We start from the raw sequence: 21,826 nt of genomic DNA, 5'->3' as shown, positions 1-21,826 counted from the left end.
TTTTCCATCATAATTTTTATTAGTCATATTGTCAATTTAGTTGTAAAACTAAACAAAACAAATTGCATGCCTGTCTACCTACCTGGGGATTCTTTTTTATTTAGCTTACTGATTTCAGTGATTTCCCTTCCATTTCTTATTTTTCATGTAGCTTATTAAGCCATTTCGTCCCGCCAACGAGTCGACGGAGCCCCGCTTCGCGGGGCTCCTATTTCCGCTCTGAGGGATACAAGGTAACTAACGAACCTACCTGAGGAAACAGTTTTTTATTGTTTGGTTTACTGATTTCCCTTCCATTTCTTATTTTTCATGTAGCTTATTAAGCCATTTCGTCCCGCCAACGAGTCGACGGAGCCCCGCTACGCGGGGCTCCTATTTCCGCTCTGAGGGACACAAGGTAACTAACGAACCTACCTGAGGAAACAGATTTTTTATTGTTTGGTTTACTGATTTCCCGCCATTTCTTATTTTTCATGTAGCTTATTAAACCATTTCGTCCCGCCCATGAGTCGACGGAGCCCCGCTTCGCGGGGCTCCTATTTCCGCTCTGAGGGACACAAGGTAACTAACAAACCTACCTGAGGAAACAGATTTCATTTTTCTTTATATGAAGGATGTCATTAAAAATGGCCCTTTGTTTGACATAATTATTGAAAGTCATAATGTTTAATATTATAGCTCCTAAATATTAGAATATTATAGAGGATATTATTTTCTGACTATCGAAATTCGAAACAGTAAGTTTATGGGAAACAAAGAGATGACATAAAACGATAAGATTAACGACCATTAGTCCGATAAAATATATGCCTTAAAATATTTCTGAATAATTATTGATATACCTTTGAATGTTATACTCAACAATTTTATAACTTTTGTGATTATAGCGTTTAATATTATAGATATTTAACATTAGAACTATGAAACGTTATACTTAACAAAAATTATGACTATTGATGTTTATGTCCATAAATTATATGGATATCAATTTCTGACTATCGAAATTCGAAACAATAAATTTATGGGAAACAAAGGGATCCCCATTCCTAATAGGTTTTCCTGTTATCTATAGGTAAAGTACTATTTTGTGTATTTATTTCAAAATTTTAGGCCCAGGAGTTTCAGAGATAAAGGGGGGGAGGGAATGGTCGGACATACAGACAGACGCACGAGTGATCCTATATAAGGGTTCCGTTTTATCCCTTTTGAGGTACGGAATACGGAACCCTAAAAATGGATAAGAGCGAGTCGGACTCGCCCACCGAGGGTTCCGTACTTTTTAGTATTTGTTATAGCAACAACAGAAAACATCATCTATGAAATTTTCAACTGTCACTATCACGGTTCATGAGATACAGTCTTGTGACAGACAGACGGACAATGGAGTCTTAGTAATAGAGGGTCCCGAAAACAACGAATACAACTTCATACCGTTTGGCGTCAAATCCCGTGGCATTCGAGCACAGTTCAAAGGATAACGAAAAGTCTATTTTTTTATTCCGTAGAATAAAATGACATTTCATACTATGAAATTACATTTTATGTCCATACTAGGAAATGTCATTTTAGTCTGTGGAATAAAAAAATAGCCTTTACTGGCAAGCGTATAGCTGGACCTTACTATATACCCTTACCACGACTGCCTTAGTAGCAGTGTCAAAACTGTAAAATATATGTCAAACTGACAGGTATATACGCTAACGTCTGCGTAACTTACTCTCTCTGCCGCGAACCACGTTCGTCGTGTTACCTCTCTGTTCCACTTGTAAATTCGTACGTAAGTGTGACAGGGAGGCAGCACGTCGAACGCGGTTCGCGGTAATCCCTCTGATTGGTTCTACGATCAAGGTCGTATCATAATAATATGAATACTATATCAAATCGTTAGAGAATCGGCTTCCTGGCAGCTTCCTCGCTCAACGGATTAGTATTGCGATACAGCCGTGACATGCTGCCAGCATCTACGGAACCATGTCGCGGGGAAATAGTTTGTATCACTTTATTCATTTTAACAATAGTTTTTATTTTATCCGCCTAAAGCGGCATACAAAAATAACTGATTTGCAAGACCGAAGTGATCCCATAAGTGTTCCGTAAACAAAGTTTTGTACGGAACACTAAAAATGTTAGTCGAAATTGAAATCAAGAACGAAGGAAATTTATTTGATTTTTATTGTGTTTAAAAATGAACGAAAAAAGAAATGCAACTCTGATCCAATAAATAAATAGTTTTTAATTTTAATAGTTTAGTGTATTTTAATAGTTTATTTTAATAGACCACCTGGGGGGTCGCGAAGTCTCTGCCGGCCTAAAAACAATAGATAAGCGAACCATGTTGTTCGTACTAAGGGGTCGTGTCATAAAAAGTTTGTAAAACACTGGTTTAGTGGATATAGGTAACCATGGATGACTAATTCTACAATTACTAGCCCCAATGAAGTTTGTCTGGTTATGGGACTTTTTAATATAAGTAGGTACCAATTTTTTTACAAGAGTCCAACTATTTATAGACATTTATTTTTATTTGTAATTGGGAAAGAGTAAAATCCTAACAATCAAAACGCGATAAACCGTTTTGCTGGATCTCGTTTATTTTTGAGAGAACATTGATTTAAACTTTCGCGAATGGTGTTGAGAAAATAAATTACAATCTTTCAAATTGCGTCACCGGTTTTCTCGAATTCGTAATGCCGAAGTTATTTTTATGTAACCGATGTAAACTTTTTCGATTTTCACGTATTGAGTCATGTTTAGGGAAAATATCGTTTGTGATTGTTATATTTTGTTGCGAATACATGTTTGTAAATTGGCCAATTTTGTTTGTCAATAATAATATGGCTAGATAAATTTCTTCTGGCGCTCTTTTTTTAGCTTTCTACTTCATTTTGCTTGGGGATTAAACTTTTAGGTTGTACTTTGACTTTCAGTTATAGGTAAATTTTGAGATTGACTTACCTACTTGTATTTTGAGATTGACTTACCTACTTGTATTTTGAGATTGACTTACCTACTTGTATTTTGAGATTGACTTACCTACTTGTATTTTGCCTAAAAATGCGAATACAAACAGCAACACTCCTATAACTGTACATTAGTGGAACATATTACAAAAGGCATAAAGGGGCCCACTGATTAACAGTCCGCCGGCCGGTATCGGCCTGTCAGTTGTTCGGAACTGTCAAAATTTTGTTCTAACTGACAGGCCGATACCGTCCGGCGGACTGTTAATCAGTGGGCCTCTTTAGATCCATCGATGTACAGTTAACAGTGTGGGCGATGGTACAAGCACAAATTTTGACGTATTTAGATAACAGAAACCGTAAGTAAAATACTTTTCACCACACCAGCTCGGAAAGGCTTACTTTGCACTTCAAAAACTGATAGCAAAGTTGCATTTTATTCACATGTGAGGCAAAGTAATCAAATGCAAATTTTGAGTTTTCTTATGTTTTCTGGTAGAATTGACTTTTAAATGATGATTTTGGATAATAAGTATTTAATAACATTCATTTGGATTTGATTTGGTTTGATTTTGTTTGATATTTTACATTTAATATTTGCTTTGGGTTGGTGTGGTGAAAAATTTTATGTTTCACTCGGGGGCAAATTTTGTTTAACCCTCGTGCGTTGAAACCCTCGCAACGCTCAAGATCTTTCGCTTGCTCGGGTATCAATATTAGCACGAGCGGTTAAACAACAACTTTGCCCCCATGTAAAACATATAACTATTAAAGGCTCATTCCTTAAGAATATATCTGCGGTTACTTCTAATTGCAAAGACTCTTTAATACATTTTCTATTTAGACCGCAGACATATTTTATAAGAATGACCGTAAAAGTAGTTTCATTGTTTAACAATACTTCTTTTTCCAGGCGAGAATGAACAAAGGTTCAAGAGAGGAGCTGCTGGGCAGCTCGCAGGAGGCGCTGCGGAACAGCCAGCATGACCTGCGGCATGTTCTGGAGCGACCTCTCACTAGGGAGGAAAAGACGTATTTACTTCACGCCGACCGAGGAGACTATGCCACCGTTAAGAAGTAAGTACCTACTCGTCATAACCTAGAGCCATCTTCCACTTTAGGGAGAAAAGTTATCCTTATTGTTCCTAATCGTTAATTGTTAGAGCCGATCGAAAATCTTATAATTTATGGGTAATTTTATCGCGTCAAGTAAATTTTTATTCGCATTATTACGACACATTTTATAGTTTTCGATTGGCGTTTACGACAAACGATCACCATTTTCCGACCAAAGTTTTGTCACATGAAAACACGATATAGTAACAATAAGTTACTGAGCCATAAACAAAAAACTTAAATGTGTTAGTAAACGTGGGCGTAGACACAGTAGTTAAACGTGTTCTTAAAGGTAACTGTAGCATTTCAGTTTTCAAAAACCCAATTGTATTTCTACTTTGACTTGTGTACATTGTTAGAACGTTGCCTGCATTCGTTGATTACTAAAAAACTAGGTCGACATAGGAATCGAACACATCGACAGCTACATCCATTTATAAAAAAGAAAATGTTAGATAACTATAGCATTGGTACTTACTTGTAGCATCAAAACTTGAACCAACTTTTTACCTATTGTCCATTTGTCACCCCAGTTTTTTTATGACTGAGATATAAAAATACTTTGTAACAAATACAGTCGTTTGATTCAAAATTCCAAGCGGTCGTCAACGTAATAAAACACCTATTAAATTTAATCCGACGGGTCAGAACTCTTCAAATACTTTCCCGGATAATATGAGCCCGAAAACCGCCATTATAATTTAATACTTTTGACAAAATTATAACAAAAACTTGAAAGAATTACGTCCACTCGTCGCCATCTGGTTAATCTGTTCGGACTTCCCCGATTTTTGCGATTTGTCGTTAAGTACGGCGATCAGCCGAAGCCGCAAAAGTGCTGTAATCCTATTTAGTGTAGTATGTTATCACGATGCCTCCCGATTATTGTAGCTATGTTTGCTATTGGAGGCGAGAAGCCACTCAAATATCGGAGTTCAAAAGTTTTTACGGACAACCTTGTAATGTCAAATCTGCTATTTGGTACTCCTTCGCGCGTACCTTAGATATAGACACATCATCATCATCATCATCATCTCAGCCATAAGACGTCCACTGCTGAACATAGGCCTCCCCCTTTTGGGGGGTGAATGCCATAATCGCCACGCTTGGCAGGCGGGTTGGCGATCGCAGTCGAGTACACCGAATTTGAGGGACGCTGCTGCCCGTCCACCGGTGGTCTTGGACGTAGTTTAAGGACATACCCGGGTCCACATATATACTTAAATCAATTATGTAAACATATTCCTTTACTAGTTTAAAGAGCTCCACGGACTTGCAATCAAATGCATACGATGTTGTATAGGTAGTGCATTGCCTACTAAGTAGGTGCAACAAAATCAAATGCCGCAATGTCTCGAAAATAGACCACATCTATACTTCTTGTATATCAACTTTAAACTTCGATAGCTACAGATACCTATATCTATATTATTTTATTAAATTGTTATTTAATAAAATAATATAGGTAAATATCGGCTAGATTGTAAGACTTTCATGCTGTGCATGGACGGCTAAAAGGACGGACTTTCTTATAAATAAAATGTACCAACTACTGTAACTCCTTTTTTTGCAAATTAAATATTATGAATTATGAAGGCTACGACCGATAATAATACTCTTAGTTAGTTCTTTTTTTTTCACCCTGAAGTAAATATAAAACCATATGTATAGTATGAACACACACCTGGTTTCATTTCCCCCTAATTGGACCTACTCCAATGTAAATCAACTCACCCGGGTGTGTACTAGCCGTACTGTTTCCTATTGCCTAACTTCGCCCAACTTCGTCCGCCAATCCCGTAAATTTTTCCCGCCGTAATGTCAATTTGGTCTATTCAAGTTATTTCAGGGCTGTGTTCAGTAATTAATGTTGTATTGTACTTTCAATGATGATTGAAGGCTGTTTCAATCTGTCAGTAGGGAATCGAAAACTTTAGGTCTATTATAACTTTATTGTCTAAAAGAATTAAATTCTAATTCAAACTATCGTGAGACATACTACCTTTAAGGACGACACGCAAGACCGGGCCGAGCCTGGGCCGGGGCGTCATCGTCATGACGGCTGATCGGTGATCGCGTGGTACTTTCCATAGAAAACGAAGCGCCGGAAGTTCCGACCCAGTCCGGGCCCGGTCTAGCGTGAGTCATGCTTTAAGCTAATTTTACGGTTTCACTCACGTATGTTTCACTCGCGCGACATGTTAAATGACATGTATGTGTGTGTGTGTGTGTGTGTGTAAGTGACTAAAAATATGTGAGTGTATCCGTAAAATTAGCAAGGTATTTATTATAAATTCTCATATCAGCTGCAATTTGCGTTAGCCACTCTTAAGCAAAAAATACACAAAAAGTTTCACTTTAATAAGCCATATTTTAATAGGTGCCTCAGTTGAATTTATAGCGTAGAATTTAAAATAATACTGCCTTAAATGCAGCTTATACTCAACTGAGCAAAAGTCTGAAGAAGCGTAGGTTCCTTATAGACATTTAAGACCACTTGTTTTCTTCACTTTATGTATATTAAATCAAAACTTAAGTATATTCCTTGATGCTTCGTCATAACATAACTTTAAGTAGCTTTTAAACGTGAAAGAGTTCCAATATAACATGCATTAATAGTTTTATTGGGGTAGTAACTTGCTAGTAGAGATTGTTGACATCTTGTGCGTCCAACGTAAACGTCAATATATGTAGGTCAGTAAACAAGATTCAAGATTCTACAGATTGTTTTAAGGGGGTCACCTGTGGGAGGTAGGGCGATGGTTCAAAACAAAATGTTTATTGGCAAAATCCGTGTACAATTGCACGCGTAGTTCCTATAGTACCTACAACATTATTTCTAAGTCTATATTGTGATATTACAATCCTATTGTTAACCCTTAAATCGATAACGTCCACTATACTGGACATCCTAAGAAAAAAAAATCTGCACCAAATATTAAAGCATGGTGATACTTTCCTGGTAGCGTAAGAGAATAATATGATATTATTAAGTAAGTACCGTAAAACGGGGTGAGTAGGTTTCGCGGGGAGAGGTGGATTATGAATGGGGAGAGAAGGTTTGAGAGGGGGGTGAGAAGGGTTTTTAAGGCTACTGTTACAAAAATAATGTATTCCAATTTAAAATGGAGCTATAGTAATACGCATAATAAAAAAAATCGATCCAACTATCTTCCAAAATCACCTTTGTATGAAAACCCCTGTCACCCCAAATACGAAGCATTACGGGGTGAGGTGGGTTTTCCTCTTTATCGTCAAAGTTATGAAATGGAACTAACCAAAATAAAATAAAAACTAAAATACAAACGTCCGGAACACTTATTATAATACACCATTCAGTTTTCATATGTAAAAATAAAATGTTATCGAGGTTTAAATTTCAGTTTTGACCCTACTCACCCCATTTTACGGTAAATAAAAAAAATATTGGGAACAGTGGCAAAGTCCAACAGAACGCAGAACTTGCAAAAAAGCATCCGACAGGCTGACATTTTTCCCATATTTCAATATTTTTTACATCACAGTATTATGCAGCGTTAAATCATGTATATAACAGGTTACTATTTCTTACGCGGTAGTATGATTTATATAAAAATTTGTTGTATTTATCGTCGGGTACAGTCTATAATAAAACCAATTCCAAGTGGATGATAAACCTTTTTATAATTCCCTCTCTTGTCCACAGAATTATCGACCAGTACACCGGCAGTCCAGAGGTGTTCGATATCAACTGCGTGGACCCTCTCAACCGGTCGGCGCTCATCGCGGCCATCGAGAACGAAAACATCGAGCTGATAAAGCTGCTGCTGACATCGGGGATCAAAGTCAAGGTCAGTGCCAATATTGTCCACATTATCGACCAGTACACCGGCAGTCCAGAGCTGTGCGACATCAACTGCGTGGACCCTCTCAACCGGTCAGCGCTTATCGCGGGCATCGAGCTGATAAAGTTACTGCTTACATCGGGGATCAAAGTCAAAGTTAGTGTCAAGATCAATACAATAGCAGGCTATAGGCAGTAGGTAGGACCAAGCTAACTCTGCATGTCATTTGTAATGACAGTTTGGCATGTCATCATCAGTCATCATAAATGACATATCTTTGTTATCTCACTTTGTTGTATCAATGTCGTGTACCTAGCTGTAGAATTAGCTTAGACCGACACTAACAAAGTGTTTATCTTAAGCAACCACACGTGGGTACTTACGAGTTTATAGGCAGACATGAAAGTCAAGGTAACACAGAGGTTTTGAATAGGTTAAGAGAAGATCGGACCATAAGAAAAAACTGCTCACAAAACAACACTTGGTAAGCATAAATAAATAAATCTTACGAAAAATCTTATTTGATTCACTGAACAACCGCGTTGATTACCGTTTACCTTTATCAAAATAATAAAATTGGAGGCCTAGCCACAATAACACAGTACTTAATAAGGCAAATAAGAAACTACAAAATAGTGTTACATTCAGTCCCTAATGAAAAAATACTGTTGTTAGTGGCAGTTTTCTTTTTACGTAAGTTTTTTCCTTCCCTTCCTTTGGTTAACAAGATTTTACACTTGAAAGGGCCCGGAATAAAATATAACCTATACGTTGACATGTTGTAATCTCCAATGAGTAAGATTGCAATTACTGTGAAGCTTTTACCTAAATCTGACACTGGGATGGTATATTTAATTAATTAACAGGGTGGCCAATAAATAAGTGCATTCCCATTGCTAGAGAGGTTTTGGGATTATACTGAGCAACGTTTACTATGTGACCAACTCCAAACTCGCGAAAAAAAATTCACCCTCCCATAGAGAATTGTAATGATGGGACCCAGGACAGTAGTGAAACACAGGAGTGCCGAGTAAATACTGTCATTTATTCATTAAAACCTAGTATATGTAAACTTGGGAATTTAGGTCATACGTGTTTAGGTGGGGAGGCTTACACATGGTATCCAGTTCAGGTGTCCAGTAGCTTGACCTAAATTCCATTCCTTATAGTCATCTTACATAAATAAATAAATAAATAAATATTATAGAACATTCTTACACAGATTGACTAAGTCCCACAGTAAGCTCAAGAAGGCTTGTGTTGTGGGTACTCAGACAATGATACATTTAATATACAAATACTTAAATACATAGAAAACAACCATGACTCAGGAACAAATATCTGTATCATCATACAAATAAATGCCCTTACTGGGATTCGAACCCAGGACCATCGGCTTCGCAGGCAGGGTCACTACCCACTAGGCCAGACCGGTCGTACATGACTCTTCGTATATGGACTACATTCCTAACCTAATATGGAGGAGAGTCATATTACATGCCTCTCCTTACATATATGTACCTACTACAATAATAGATTATGTTATTTATACCTACATACCAGAATGGACCAGCCAAAATGTATGAATCAGCCAATTTTTTTGTGTGCTTGGGGTTGATCCAATAGTGGTGGTAAAAGTTGCATAGTATAATCCCAAAACCTCCCTAGTAATGGGAATGCACTTATTTTTTGGCCATTACTCGTCAAATGATGAGGAACTTATTTTGTTTCTTCTTTAGGGTGATATTCCACTTAAAATATGCTAAAAACATGTGAGACGAAAATGACGCAATGCACATTGAACAAAGATCTTGGACAAGTGTAATACCACCCTTATACAACTATTTATGGAAATAAATACCACGGGGTAAAAAGTAAGAAAAAAGCACGAATAGATAGATACGCATGTAGGTACCCCTCGGGAAATCAGCGCGGCGGAGCGGTTGATCACATCTTGTCGATATTTACATAATACCGTGCAGTAACTTACCTTACCGCTTTTAGGATTCCTTGCCGAAAGACATAAGTTTGGCAAAAACATATGGAGCATTTCATGAAATTGACTACCGTTTGTCCCGTACAAATGCGAATTTTCTGAAGATTTGCAGGTATAAAGGATAACTTATATTAGACCGGGCCTTGTCCGGGCCAGAGCTTTCGGCGCATCGTTTTCTATGGAAAGCATCACGTGATCGCCAGTCATGTCATAGAAAAGTAAGCGCCGGGAGCTCCGGCTCGGACACGGCCCGGTCTAACGTGAGTCATCCTTAAGAGTTTCTTTTTCTGTGACAAATGGTCAAAAATATGCACAAAAAAAAGGCGCTCAACAAGAAAATGTGTTTGTACGGGACAGCCCGTGGAATGCTCCATATTTGCTATATATAGTCTGTCAAATCAATTTGTGAGTAAGTAGAAATAGAAAAAGAAAAAGGCACGCGAATCATAATTTCAATGGGTTATTGATCCTTCGATTGATCCTTACATTTTTACATACTCTTTCTGACAAAGTTAGCTTGCCAGGGTATACTTACGTAGTTGCTCGCCGCTTTGAGGTCAATTTGAGCTTAATCAAGTGTCAATCGCTGGTAGAAAACACTAACCATAAAACTTAACTAACGTTTGAGAAATATTACGTGATACGCGCTACATTTTTTGTGAGATACCATCGACATTAAAGTCGACATTTTAGTAGGTATTAAGTTATAAAACAAAAAACAAAAAAAATTGTTTATTTCAGACCATGAGATCCATATTTTTGTTATAGATGTAGGCATTTATTGAAATATGAAATAAATGCCTACATCTATAACAATGAAATATGCCAATTTACATCTAGGTTGCTTCACATACTCTCACAAGTCACAATAAAAGAATAACTGGGAAAAAACATTTTTAACATAAAATTTAATTCTCCACCACGTCTCCGTTGTTACTAGGGAAATTATAAGGAAACCCTTGCCATGAATTTGTTCCAGCAAAAGTAGTTCCGAGAAAGTACAGCCTTATTAAGTTAAGCTTTTTATTGAATGTATGTTTTCCTCAGCGTTTATTTGGTATAAATTATTTAGCAAATAATGTCGCGAAAAATACAACAGATATATTTAACTTTGTTAAACAAAATCAACTCTTATATATTATAAGAAATTTCAAGAAATGTTTACCTAATTTTAAAGAAAATTGGAAGTGAGTAAGATGTCATACTAAATAATATAGACCAAATATATTTTTGCCAATAAATACTAACCCTTGTCTCACCTCATGGGAAGTGACGTCACGGCCAAAAATAAAGCTCGCTGTATATCGACTATACTGGAGGACTCGGTCATTATTAGGGTTCCGTAGTCAACTAGGAACCCTTTGTTTTATTTCCGTTCACTGGAACCCTTATAGTATTGAAACAGAAATAATTTTATTCGTGAGCACAAACACAAAATAAAAATTTATACTAAACAGAGAAACATAAAAAAGAGAAAGTGCCACGAAATGGTCTCACCTCAGCATGTTGCTGGCGACTTCCAGCGCTGATCTTCCGATAAGACCATTCGGTGAAACAATCACGACAGGTAACATGAATAACAAGAAAATCAATATATTAAATATATTAAGAACGGGTCACTCACGTATTTTAAGTTGAAAAACGCTCGACATGTTTCACTCCGTACCGAGGAGTGTCATCAGGAGCTTGCGTTTACGGTGACGGACCGGCGCAGACTGCGGGCCGCAGCTCTCCGCGCCCGATGACTCGGCGCAGGCGCCGGTGGAAAACTGTTTTGGGAACTACGTCGGTGGACAGTGTGGACGAACCATTAGCGAATGACGTAGTGAGTGTTGTGTGCAACCCATCATTTGACAATAATGCCATAAACGAGGGTAGTTTCTCGCTCCCCCTGCCGCCACCGGTGCCTGCGCCGAGTCATCGGGCGCGGAGAGCTGCGGCCCGCAGTCTGCGCCGGTCCGTCACCGTAAACGCAAGCTCCTGATGACACTCCTCGGTACGGAGTGAAACATGTCGAGCGTTTTTCGACTTAAAATACGTGAGTGACCCGTTCTTAATATATTTAATATGTCTGTGTCTCACGGAAGTTTTGTTATTAAAAAGAAAATCAATATATACATAAAGAATAACAACAAAATTAATATAACGAAAGACAAAGATAGTAATAAGAATACAAAAGACAAAGATAGTAATTAGTTAAGAATACATTACAATTATTATTTTGCGTGTCCGTCTGTCTGTCCGTCCGCGGTTTTGGCCCTGGTCATTATTACTAGAAGGCTGCAGTTAAGCATGGATAAATATTATAAAAATCTAAGTATTATTTTAAAAAAAAATCTTTTAAATGTGTAACGTGGGATGTCGTTGATTAAGTCTTTAAAATGAATAAGGACCTTTTATTGAAAAAGTGAATCTTTTTGGAAATAATCACTTCGAAAGAAAATCCGATTTCAGTAAGTAGGTATGCAAAATAAAAACGCGGCGGCGGTGTTAAATGTGTTACGAGTACTTCCCTGTTCTGCATTAAATAAGAAAGAAAACCATAATGTGGGTACAGTCGACGACAAAGATATGTTTACACTTTTGCACCTTACTCTCTTATAATAAGGTGAAAAATGTAACTGTGAAATGCCGTCGACTGTACTATATATTACACGAATGCCGGTGTAGCTTTATTCGAAGTTCATAAGCGCATTGTAATATATGCCTACTTGAATAATTTATCTTTATCTTATCTTATCTTCATCTTTATTTTTTGCCGCCAGGACGCGCTTCTACATGCTATCAAAGAGGAGTACGTGGAAGCAGTTGAAATGTTGCTGCAGTGGGAAGAGGAACACCACATCCCCGGGGAACCTTACGTAAGTGGGAGAGATATCTGTGATGAATATCCTAAACGTATTATAATAAACCTTTATCGAGCCTTTATTTCCTTAACTTACAAAAAAAAGTATTAGCCACCCCCATATAATATATCTCACGGGATTGGTCTAAATATATATGTGTATCATGAGTTGTGAATGTAAAAACCCATCTGGAAAATTATTATTGAATATATAATAATAATCAAAAAAAGAAAAAAAAAGAAAATATTGACTCACATTTTATAGACGGGTCTATAGCGAATTTATTTTATTACCTTTTATTACATTTAATATCAATCAATATGTCAATATGTGGTAAAAACGCGAAAGTTTTAAATATTATATTAATCAAAATGTCATGGATAAGTACATATGTACCTCGCATTGTTCTAACACTACGTACCTACTTTCGAATCCCATTGCGGTCGAATGATATAAAGTACCTACCTAAGGATAGTATTAAATGATTTTACGTTATGCATTAGGGCATAAAAAGCAACTTTATATGCGACTTAAGCACCAGCATGATAAGTGTTAAAGTTATTTTTGACAGAGTTGGGAGTCCGTGGAGCCGTCAGCAGCCACCTTCACTCCAGACATCACCCCCCTCATCCTCGCAGCCCACCGGAACCACTACGAGATCCTCAAGATCCTCCTAGACCGAGGAGCCACGCTGCCCGTACCTCACGACGTCAAGTAGGTACAGGCATGATTTACGTAAGTAGATATGCAAACTTAAATACGGCATCACAACTTTTTCCTAAACGTCCTGGAAGGCAGGATTGAAAAAACAAGAGAAGAAGCACCTAGAATTACTTATCTCAGCCAATTAAAAAATAATGTATCCTATGAGGAACTTAAAAGACTCGCACAAGCAAGAAATTAGTGCAATATTAACAAATACTGACCAAATGGAGTCGTGCAGACCTCTCTTTAACCCTACAATGCATGACTTTTTTGTTTATGGAAATAAAATTATATGTGATAAATATATGTGTTTACTATTAGGGAAAAATAATAAAAAAAATACATAACGCATATTTTGGAAAATAGAAGGTTTTTTATCTGTGTTCCATATGTGGAACACCATGCATTAAGGTATAGAGTATATACATTTAAAAATATATGGCACATTTTCGTTTTTAAATATTCCATTTCTTTTTGTAATGCTATCAACCTTTTTTATGGATGTGGATTGCTTTTAAGTGACTTTTGTGGATTTAGCGGCCTTGAATCATGTTTTTGACGAGATTTTTGTAATTTTACTTAGTCCTGATGAGGCCAGCTTGAAGCTCTACTGGTGATGTAATACCAGCATCAGCATTCCAAAAACTTCTGGTATTGTAGCTTGACTTTACAGAATTAAAGTGTAGGACGTGCAGATGATCATGGAACACATTGGTGACCTATTATTGAACTTGATACCAACTCCGAAATTCTGACAGGTGATTCCGATGTATGGAGTTGTGATATAGTTAAAAATAAGTCATATGTAACTGGCGTCAGCTCAACTAACTCGGGACATGACGACCGACTATTTTCTGAGTCGCTAAATTCTTCAGAAGCCTGATTTATTGTTGCCCGCATTATTTCAAAGACGAATTCACTATCGGCACTCAAATATCCCATCATCCAGATCCCAATCATCTTTACTTGCAAAGGATTGATAAAAATGATAAATAATGCTCATTATCTGCATTCCGTAAGGATTTACTTTCGCATCGTCTAAAAACTGTTCATAATTATTAATTAATCAGCTGTTGTGAGCTCTAAACAAAGGTTAACGATTTTGAGCCTTATGCCTTGGACAGAAGTTCTCAAATGTATACATATTTTAACGTGAGTGTGCCGTAAAACCATAAATAACCGTTCCTACAGATTACGCCAAACTAAAACTTATGCCAACGTAATAAAGACTCTGACAGGTGCAAGCGTGCCTTACTTGTTTTGTGTAAGCAATATGAACCTCAATGCATGGTGTACCATATCGGGAACGTTTGAAAAATATTGCTTGACGCTATCTAAACGTTGCAAAACTATAAAACTAAACTTACCATTGAGTAATATACAGATTAACAGTCACAATATATATTTTTTCTTATTCTTTAACTTTAAAATGATTTTTTTGTCGCACTTCGAAACTTGTCAAAACTGATTTTTGCACCTCCCGAAATTTGATCGATTGTCCGTCACCATGGATATTTACTGCTACCTAGCGGCAACACGCCGAACTATTATAGTAGCCTTGAGTGTAAAGTAACCTTCAAGGTATAACAGATGTCGCTGCCTACCTGAATCTTGACGCAATTCGCACATATTTCGGTTGTGCCATATATGGAACTGTATGCATTGTAGGGTTAAGAAACACCAAATACTTACTTTACCGTCAATGTACATCCTCGAGTCATGTAAATTTTTTAGAAAACATACAGAGTTGTTTACTCCGACAGCATCAAAAATCAAAAGGAACAATCGAAATTTAAATAAACTTCAATTACCCCTCTCAACACTAAAAATAGTCGCATCCAGCCCCCACTACATGCTAATAAAAAAATACAACCACCTACCGAACTCCCTTAAAAATACTGAAAAACAGCCGATATTTAATAAACGCTTAAAAACATTCTTAGGCCCACTTGCACCATCCCACTAACCCGGGGTTAAGCGGTTAAACCTTACAACCTAATGTCAAATTGTACTGGTAACCATGGTAACTCCAGGTTTAACTGGTTATCCCCGGGTTAGTAGAATGGTGCAAGTGGGCCTTAGTCGACAAATGTTACTACAATGTAAATGATTTTTTTAACGATAAACACGATTAATAATGTTAATCTATATGCATGTTAGTTTTAAGTATTGCTGTGCCCTTGCAGGGTATCACATGTAAACCCACCTACTTATAAGCTCCACCTAATAATGTGTAATGTGATTTGCAATAAACATTTTGAATTTTGAATTTTGCGTGGCGATTACTCCACCGACAAGAGCAAAGCTCTTAAGTTATGATGGTTGAGATATGCAAAGTCTTCTTAACTTTAGATCTAAATTGGAGAAATGCTAACAGATATGACGTTTTGTGTCTATGAATTTGTGATCACTGATCAATGAGTTTGGATGATGAATCGATTACATATTTCTGGAGAAGAGTAGGTACCCTACTCTCGAGACATCAAGCTTTGGTATATGTTGATATTTTGGCTCCCAAATTCATTTAATTTTTCTTATCTCATTTCTCTTTCCTTCTCCAGATGCGGCTGCGACGAGTGCGTGAAATCTTCCCAAGAGGATTCCCTCAGGCACTCACAAGCCCGTATCAATGCGTACCGTGCCCTTACCTCTCCATCCCTCATAGCCTTATCTTCAGCAGACCCGCTGTTGACTGCCTTCCAGCTTTCTTGGGAGCTGAACAGGCTTAGTAGAATGGAAACGGAGTTTAGAGTTGAATATAAGGTAAATGAAAGCATGAATCACCAAGCCTTCTACTCCTTACAGCAGGTTTGCTACTGGAAGGTTTTTACTCTCTTGGTTTAAGAGGCAGCTAGTTGATAGCAGAGCCTAGAGACGAAAAAGAGTTAAAGGGAGAAGAATGTATCTAAGAAGTGAAACTGCATTAAAGCTCTTGAACTAACTAAGGCTTTTCAAGGTGATACACTTTGGTAACTCTGAGTACAGTTTTTTGTCATTTTATTTATGTGTCACTTCGTGCCTTATCACAGTGTTAAAAAAATAAAATAAAATCTTCATAGTCATGACTTCAGCATATTTGATTCTTTGTTATGTTACAATAATAGCAGGCTATTTGAAAAAAATGTGCATCGAAACCACTGATGGCAAGGAAATTTTTAAATATTATATGAATGCTGTCTTCCGTTAGGCTTATTCTTCCTAATTCCAAACTTTCCATGCCAGGCTTTAAAACAGCAGTGCCAAGAGTTCGCCACCGCCCTCCTGGACCACACGAGAACGTCCAGCGAACTGGAGATCATGCTGAATTACAACCCCTTAGACATCGACTGCTGGGAGCCGGGGGAACGGCAGACGCTTGGCAGACTCAAGCTGGCCATCCAATACAAGCAGAAAATGGTAATTCTTTTACAACTTTAAAACAGCAGTGAACTACAACCCCGGAGACATCGACTGCTGGGAGCTGGGGGAACGGCAGACGCTTGGCAGACTCAAGCTGTGGCCGTCCAATATAAGCAGAAAATGGTAATTCTTTTACAACTTTAAAACAGCAGTGAGTAAGAGTTCGCCACCTCCCTCCAAGACCACACGAGAATGTCCAATAAGCTGGTGATCATACTGAACTACAATCCTGGGACAATAACTGCTGGGTGCCAGGAGAAAGGCAGACGCTTGGCAGGCACAAGCTAGCCATCAACAGACAGTTGGCAGCTGTCAAATAATTTGAAGATGTCCTCCAACGAAAGTTCATCATTTCACCACGTCAGACGTTTATGTTGCTTAATTTCCCGCATCACCAACTTCGCACATCGCACATACCTAGCCAATAGTTACTGTTCCTTTATGAGCGTTTCTATGAAATCATGCTAAGAAATAGGTAGTTTTTTATAGAGCATTTGGCTTCGTCTTTCTCTCGATTTTCGATGCCACCATAAATATGTTGGCCAAGTTTATTAACAATAATCATGTGATTTACTATTGGACTGCGTTCAAGTAGTACTTATAGCTATTACAATTGCCTTCAAAATAAATTCATGAACATGGTAAAGCCACCTGTTTCTTTCTTTGTCAATTTATTTCAAAAAGGCCTTAAGTTATTGAAACCTTTATGTTCATACAGCTTTACAGAAACAAGGAGCGATGAGGGTGTAAAGTTGGTGTAAAGCCATAAATTTTGTCACCCATATTGTAGTGAAAGTGTAAAAGTGTGTTTAACAAGTTACAAGATATAGCGAATTATGAAGTTAATTTTTGAGATTCAAATTATTTTTAGTTAAATTTACCTTGGTACAACTAAACGAAATTAATAACTAGCTTAAATCTAAAATAGGCCCCTGAGGCATTGTACCAAGGATGCTGGCGGCATTTCCCCGCTGTATCGCAATACTGATACGTTGTGCGAGGTAGCCGCCTCTGTATATACTATATTGTATGTAAATAAATGATTTAATTTACCTTTCATGATTATTTGATTGATAATTAATTAAATAAATTTGAAATGATTGGTTTAATAAGCCATTTGCCGGTTACCTGCCACTCGAAGAGGTATTCAATTAAATTTTCATCTTAGTTAAGGTAACCTAGTTTTTGCGTTGTAATTGATTGAAATATGTAATACATTATATGCAGTCCGTTTTTGAGCGCTAGCTATAAACGGAAGCTATTTCAATAAGTATAATTTATACCTGAAACTTTAAAATCCCGCTTATGCTCTAACGTGACCTTACCACATAACTTCTCATCCATTTGAGACCGCAAACTACAAGGTACTCATACGTAATGGTTACTTGCGAAACATGAAAAAGGATTCTGTTTATATCTATTTTTATTTTATGTTATGTGAGTAAAATGCATATTTATTTACACTCCTGTCAAGATGTATGTAGTGCACTCTTATGTTTATTTTATTTAAAATATGGGGTATATGTGTTGGTGTCTTCTTGAAATGCAGTCTTCTAAAAGTTCATTTGTAATGGTTTGGAGAATGGAACGTATAAGAAACGGTAAGAGAAGCGCGAAAAACAGACAACCAACTGCTTAAAAGTCGTCGAAGGAATAAGTTTTTTCTTAAACTGTTATTTACATAAGCTCTTAAACGATTAAAATGTGTTCAAGTAATTTTGTAAACACTCCCTTAACATCCTCTGCGATCCACCTGTAGTACAAACAGATTGCCTGGCCAAGGTTCCGTTACGATAACGAAACGCTTTGCGTCTCTCTATAATTCTTCCATATTATAGTGCGACACTGACACTTCCGTTTCGTTCACTACGGAGCATAAACGATTGGCATGTTGACTACGAACCCTGAGATCTAAGTATGAATTTAAAGGGCCGAAAGAAAAAGATAGCCCAAGGAGACATATACCTATCGTCTAGGTGTGTAAGCGAGTTAAGGATGAGTCACGTTAGACCGGGCCCTATCCGGCCCGAAACTTCCGGAGCATCGTTTTCTGTGGAAAGCATCACGTGATCGCCTGTCATGTCATAGAAAAGTTAGCTCCGGAAGCTCCGGCCCGGACACGGCCCGGTCTAACGTGAGTCATCCTTAAAGAAAAATAAGTAGACCGATCTGAAGTAACTGGGACTAATTATCCTTAAAGCAGTCTTCGACAGTATATTAATAGTGGTTATATATTCCAGTTCGTCGCCCACCCAAATGTCCAGCAGTTGCTTGGGGCGATTTGGTACGAGGGCCTGCCAGGATTCAAGCGGAAAAACATCGTCGGCCAAGCTGTGCAGGTACACAACACACCACATAAAAAGTATACCTAGATAAGTTTAAAAGGGGTCTCTATTGTTTCCCAAATAGTTTTAAGTCATAATGTATTGTTTGTCCGAATTTTCGTTAGTTCGTAATAGATTTTTCTCAGAAACGCGTAACTTTTCAGGATTGCCATAAAACATCTAACTTATCTATAGAAGAACCTTACGAAAATCCTCAATAGTTCACGGTTTCAGTTTTATGACTATTTAACGATAATATGACAAACAATACATTATGACTTAAAACTTTATGGGAAACAAAGGGACCCCGTTTAAAATATTTAAGCTCAAAACATCACCTCGTAAAAATAACAGAAGACCTTATATCTTTGCAATAAGGTTTATAGTCAGTTAACAGTGTCCTTCTTTTTTCTACAGGTCGCGAAATTAGGCGCCATGTTTCCCATATATTGCACAATATACATGCTAGCGCCAAACTCGGAGTACGGACAATTTATGAAGAAACCTTTCGTTAAGTTCATTTGCCACAGTTCCTCCTACATGTTGTTTCTAAGTAAGTAACATTAATAGTGAAAACATTGTTATGGCATTTGCCCGGACGTCTTTGCAATAACCCAGTTTCATTATCAACCCAAACTTCAATACTACGGCGCGATTCGGGAAATGAATTAGAGATTCACTAGATATGAAATAGTAAAGATATGTGACGTTCCACGGCAATAGGTACCTTATGGCGGCTGGCGCTTACACTATTATTAACGCCGCTCCAATATTCAGCCGGGGTAATGGTACCTTTTGTCGTGGAATGTCACATATCTTTACTATTTCATATCTAGTGAATCTCTAAATCATTTGCCGAATCGCGCCTACATAACAAAACATTACGATTACGATACTTAACCAATTTGGAAAACCCATCTTCAAAGTGTTCCGCGAACTATTATTATAAGTGGGAGCTATTGTTTGTGCTTTTATACTTCATGATTCAGCTTTGATCTATTTGTAGGTATCTACGAGTAAGTGTGTATGATCTTATTAGTTTAGGCTGAATTTATATTTCGATCGAAGAACCAAATACGAGTATATATTCAGAATAATATATTTATATTGTATACCGTTTTATAAACTGTTTGCTGTCAATTGATTCCTTTGAACAAATGTACTTAGGAGTAATTTTCACACTTACTGCCGCCGGAAATACTATGATATATAGACCGGTGAATCTTTTTTCCTATCTATTGTATGCCGAGAGGGAATTTATTTCGAAAAGATTTATTTAGAATTTCTAAAATGCTAAACGAATAATTCCTAATTCGATTTTTTTCCTACGAAAGGTTTATTTACCGTACACAAAAGTAATTATATGCACAAAAATATGGAAATGTTTTAGCACCTGAGTTGAATCGGATAGGAAATACGAATACGAACCATATTGAGAGTACAGTAATGGAACGCAGAGGGCGCTAGGGCGATCCTTCGTATATGACATCTATTTCAGTTCACAAAAATGTAGATAAGCCAGCTTATTCACTGAATAATCTTCGACAGTGCTCCTATCCCTCGCATCGCAACGCGCCGAGTTCTTAGTCCTGGAGTGGTCTGGCATCAGCTGGCTGCAAGAGCTGGTGGAATACTGGAAGGAGCACGAGCGAGGGGCCCTGCCTGGCCTCATCGAGTTCACAGTCATCATTTATATAGCTAGTGAGTTGAACCATATGACAGCAACGAAATGGCCAAGCCGTACTGTTAGACCAAGATGTTGGCTTCATACAGTTAGAGCTTATAAAGTTAAAACTTACAGAGTAAAAGTCTTGGTACCTACTACGGAATCTGATAACTTTTTAGTGTAAAAACTTTATGCTCCTAGTCTTGGCAACACTTTACATGAAAGTTTTTCGTGGGATCATTTATATAACCAGTGAGCTTACTTTCAGTTCACGGCTGATCACAAGTCGCTGCCAAAAATGCAGATATTTTTTTTTAAATGTAGCTGTAAAAGAGCCAGCTATCGGAGCGTAGTTGTATTTTTCTAGCATCTTGACTTATGCACTAACACAGAAGGTTCACATTCGTATATAAAAATAACGAAATGTACCCATTCTTAAATCGAGAATGGTCTTACTGAAGAATGACACCATCCGACACCCGTAGGTAAAGGGTTAACCATCATCATCTATGGTCTTTTTCAAACACTACTTATTCTTTACCTATCAGAATAACCTGGACTGCCGTCTGAATATTTTTTTAATAAATATCTTAACATTTTACGATCTTCCAGCATGAATGGTTACTGTAAGTTTCATTTTTTTGCAGGTTTAATATGGGCCGAATTAAGATCACTATGGACTGGTGGCATTATGGAGTACATCAGTGATCTGTGGAACATTGTCGACTTTATCACTAACATGTTCTATATCGCTTGGATTAGCTTGCGGGTCTCCTCTTGGTATATCGTTCAGGTATTAATCAAATTTAATATTTTTTTTATAATAAAAATAAATTTTAACTCATAAAATGTAGAAAACGCTTCTATAAATCTTGTTTAAATTTAGCTGAATAAATATGAAATACGGACTCGATAGTACAATAGTATAAAGCTCTTGTTAAATAATAAATTTAAAAAAGATACAAGAAAAATAACATATAACACGCGTTT

The 21,826-nt window shown here is 37.3% G+C and overlaps 1 protein-coding gene across 2 annotated transcripts in view; it reads left to right on the top strand.

Moving 5' to 3' along the window:
- Nucleotides 1-21,826, top strand: part of LOC134670802 (transient receptor potential protein) — a 54,408-nt gene that overhangs the window by 18,967 nt on the left and 13,615 nt on the right. For both annotated transcript variants that reach the window (XM_063528624.1, XM_063528623.1), the window contains exons 2-11: nt 3,874-4,037; nt 7,762-7,906; nt 12,662-12,757; nt 13,314-13,456; nt 16,009-16,210; nt 16,670-16,843; nt 19,087-19,185; nt 19,588-19,723; nt 20,719-20,871; nt 21,484-21,629. In XM_063528624.1, the coding sequence (XP_063384694.1) occupies nt 3,880-4,037; nt 7,762-7,906; nt 12,662-12,757; nt 13,314-13,456; nt 16,009-16,210; nt 16,670-16,843; nt 19,087-19,185; nt 19,588-19,723; nt 20,719-20,871; nt 21,484-21,629 (1,452 nt within the window). In that variant the 5' untranslated portion in view covers nt 3,874-3,879. The remainder of the gene's footprint in view (nt 1-3,873; nt 4,038-7,761; nt 7,907-12,661; nt 12,758-13,313; nt 13,457-16,008; nt 16,211-16,669; nt 16,844-19,086; nt 19,186-19,587; nt 19,724-20,718; nt 20,872-21,483; nt 21,630-21,826) is intronic.

Source organism: Cydia fagiglandana, chromosome 14, assembly GCF_963556715.1.
Source record: "Cydia fagiglandana chromosome 14, ilCydFagi1.1, whole genome shotgun sequence".
NCBI lineage: Eukaryota > Metazoa > Arthropoda > Insecta > Lepidoptera > Tortricidae > Cydia > Cydia fagiglandana.
This window is presented reverse-complemented; position numbering and strand designations above follow the sequence as displayed.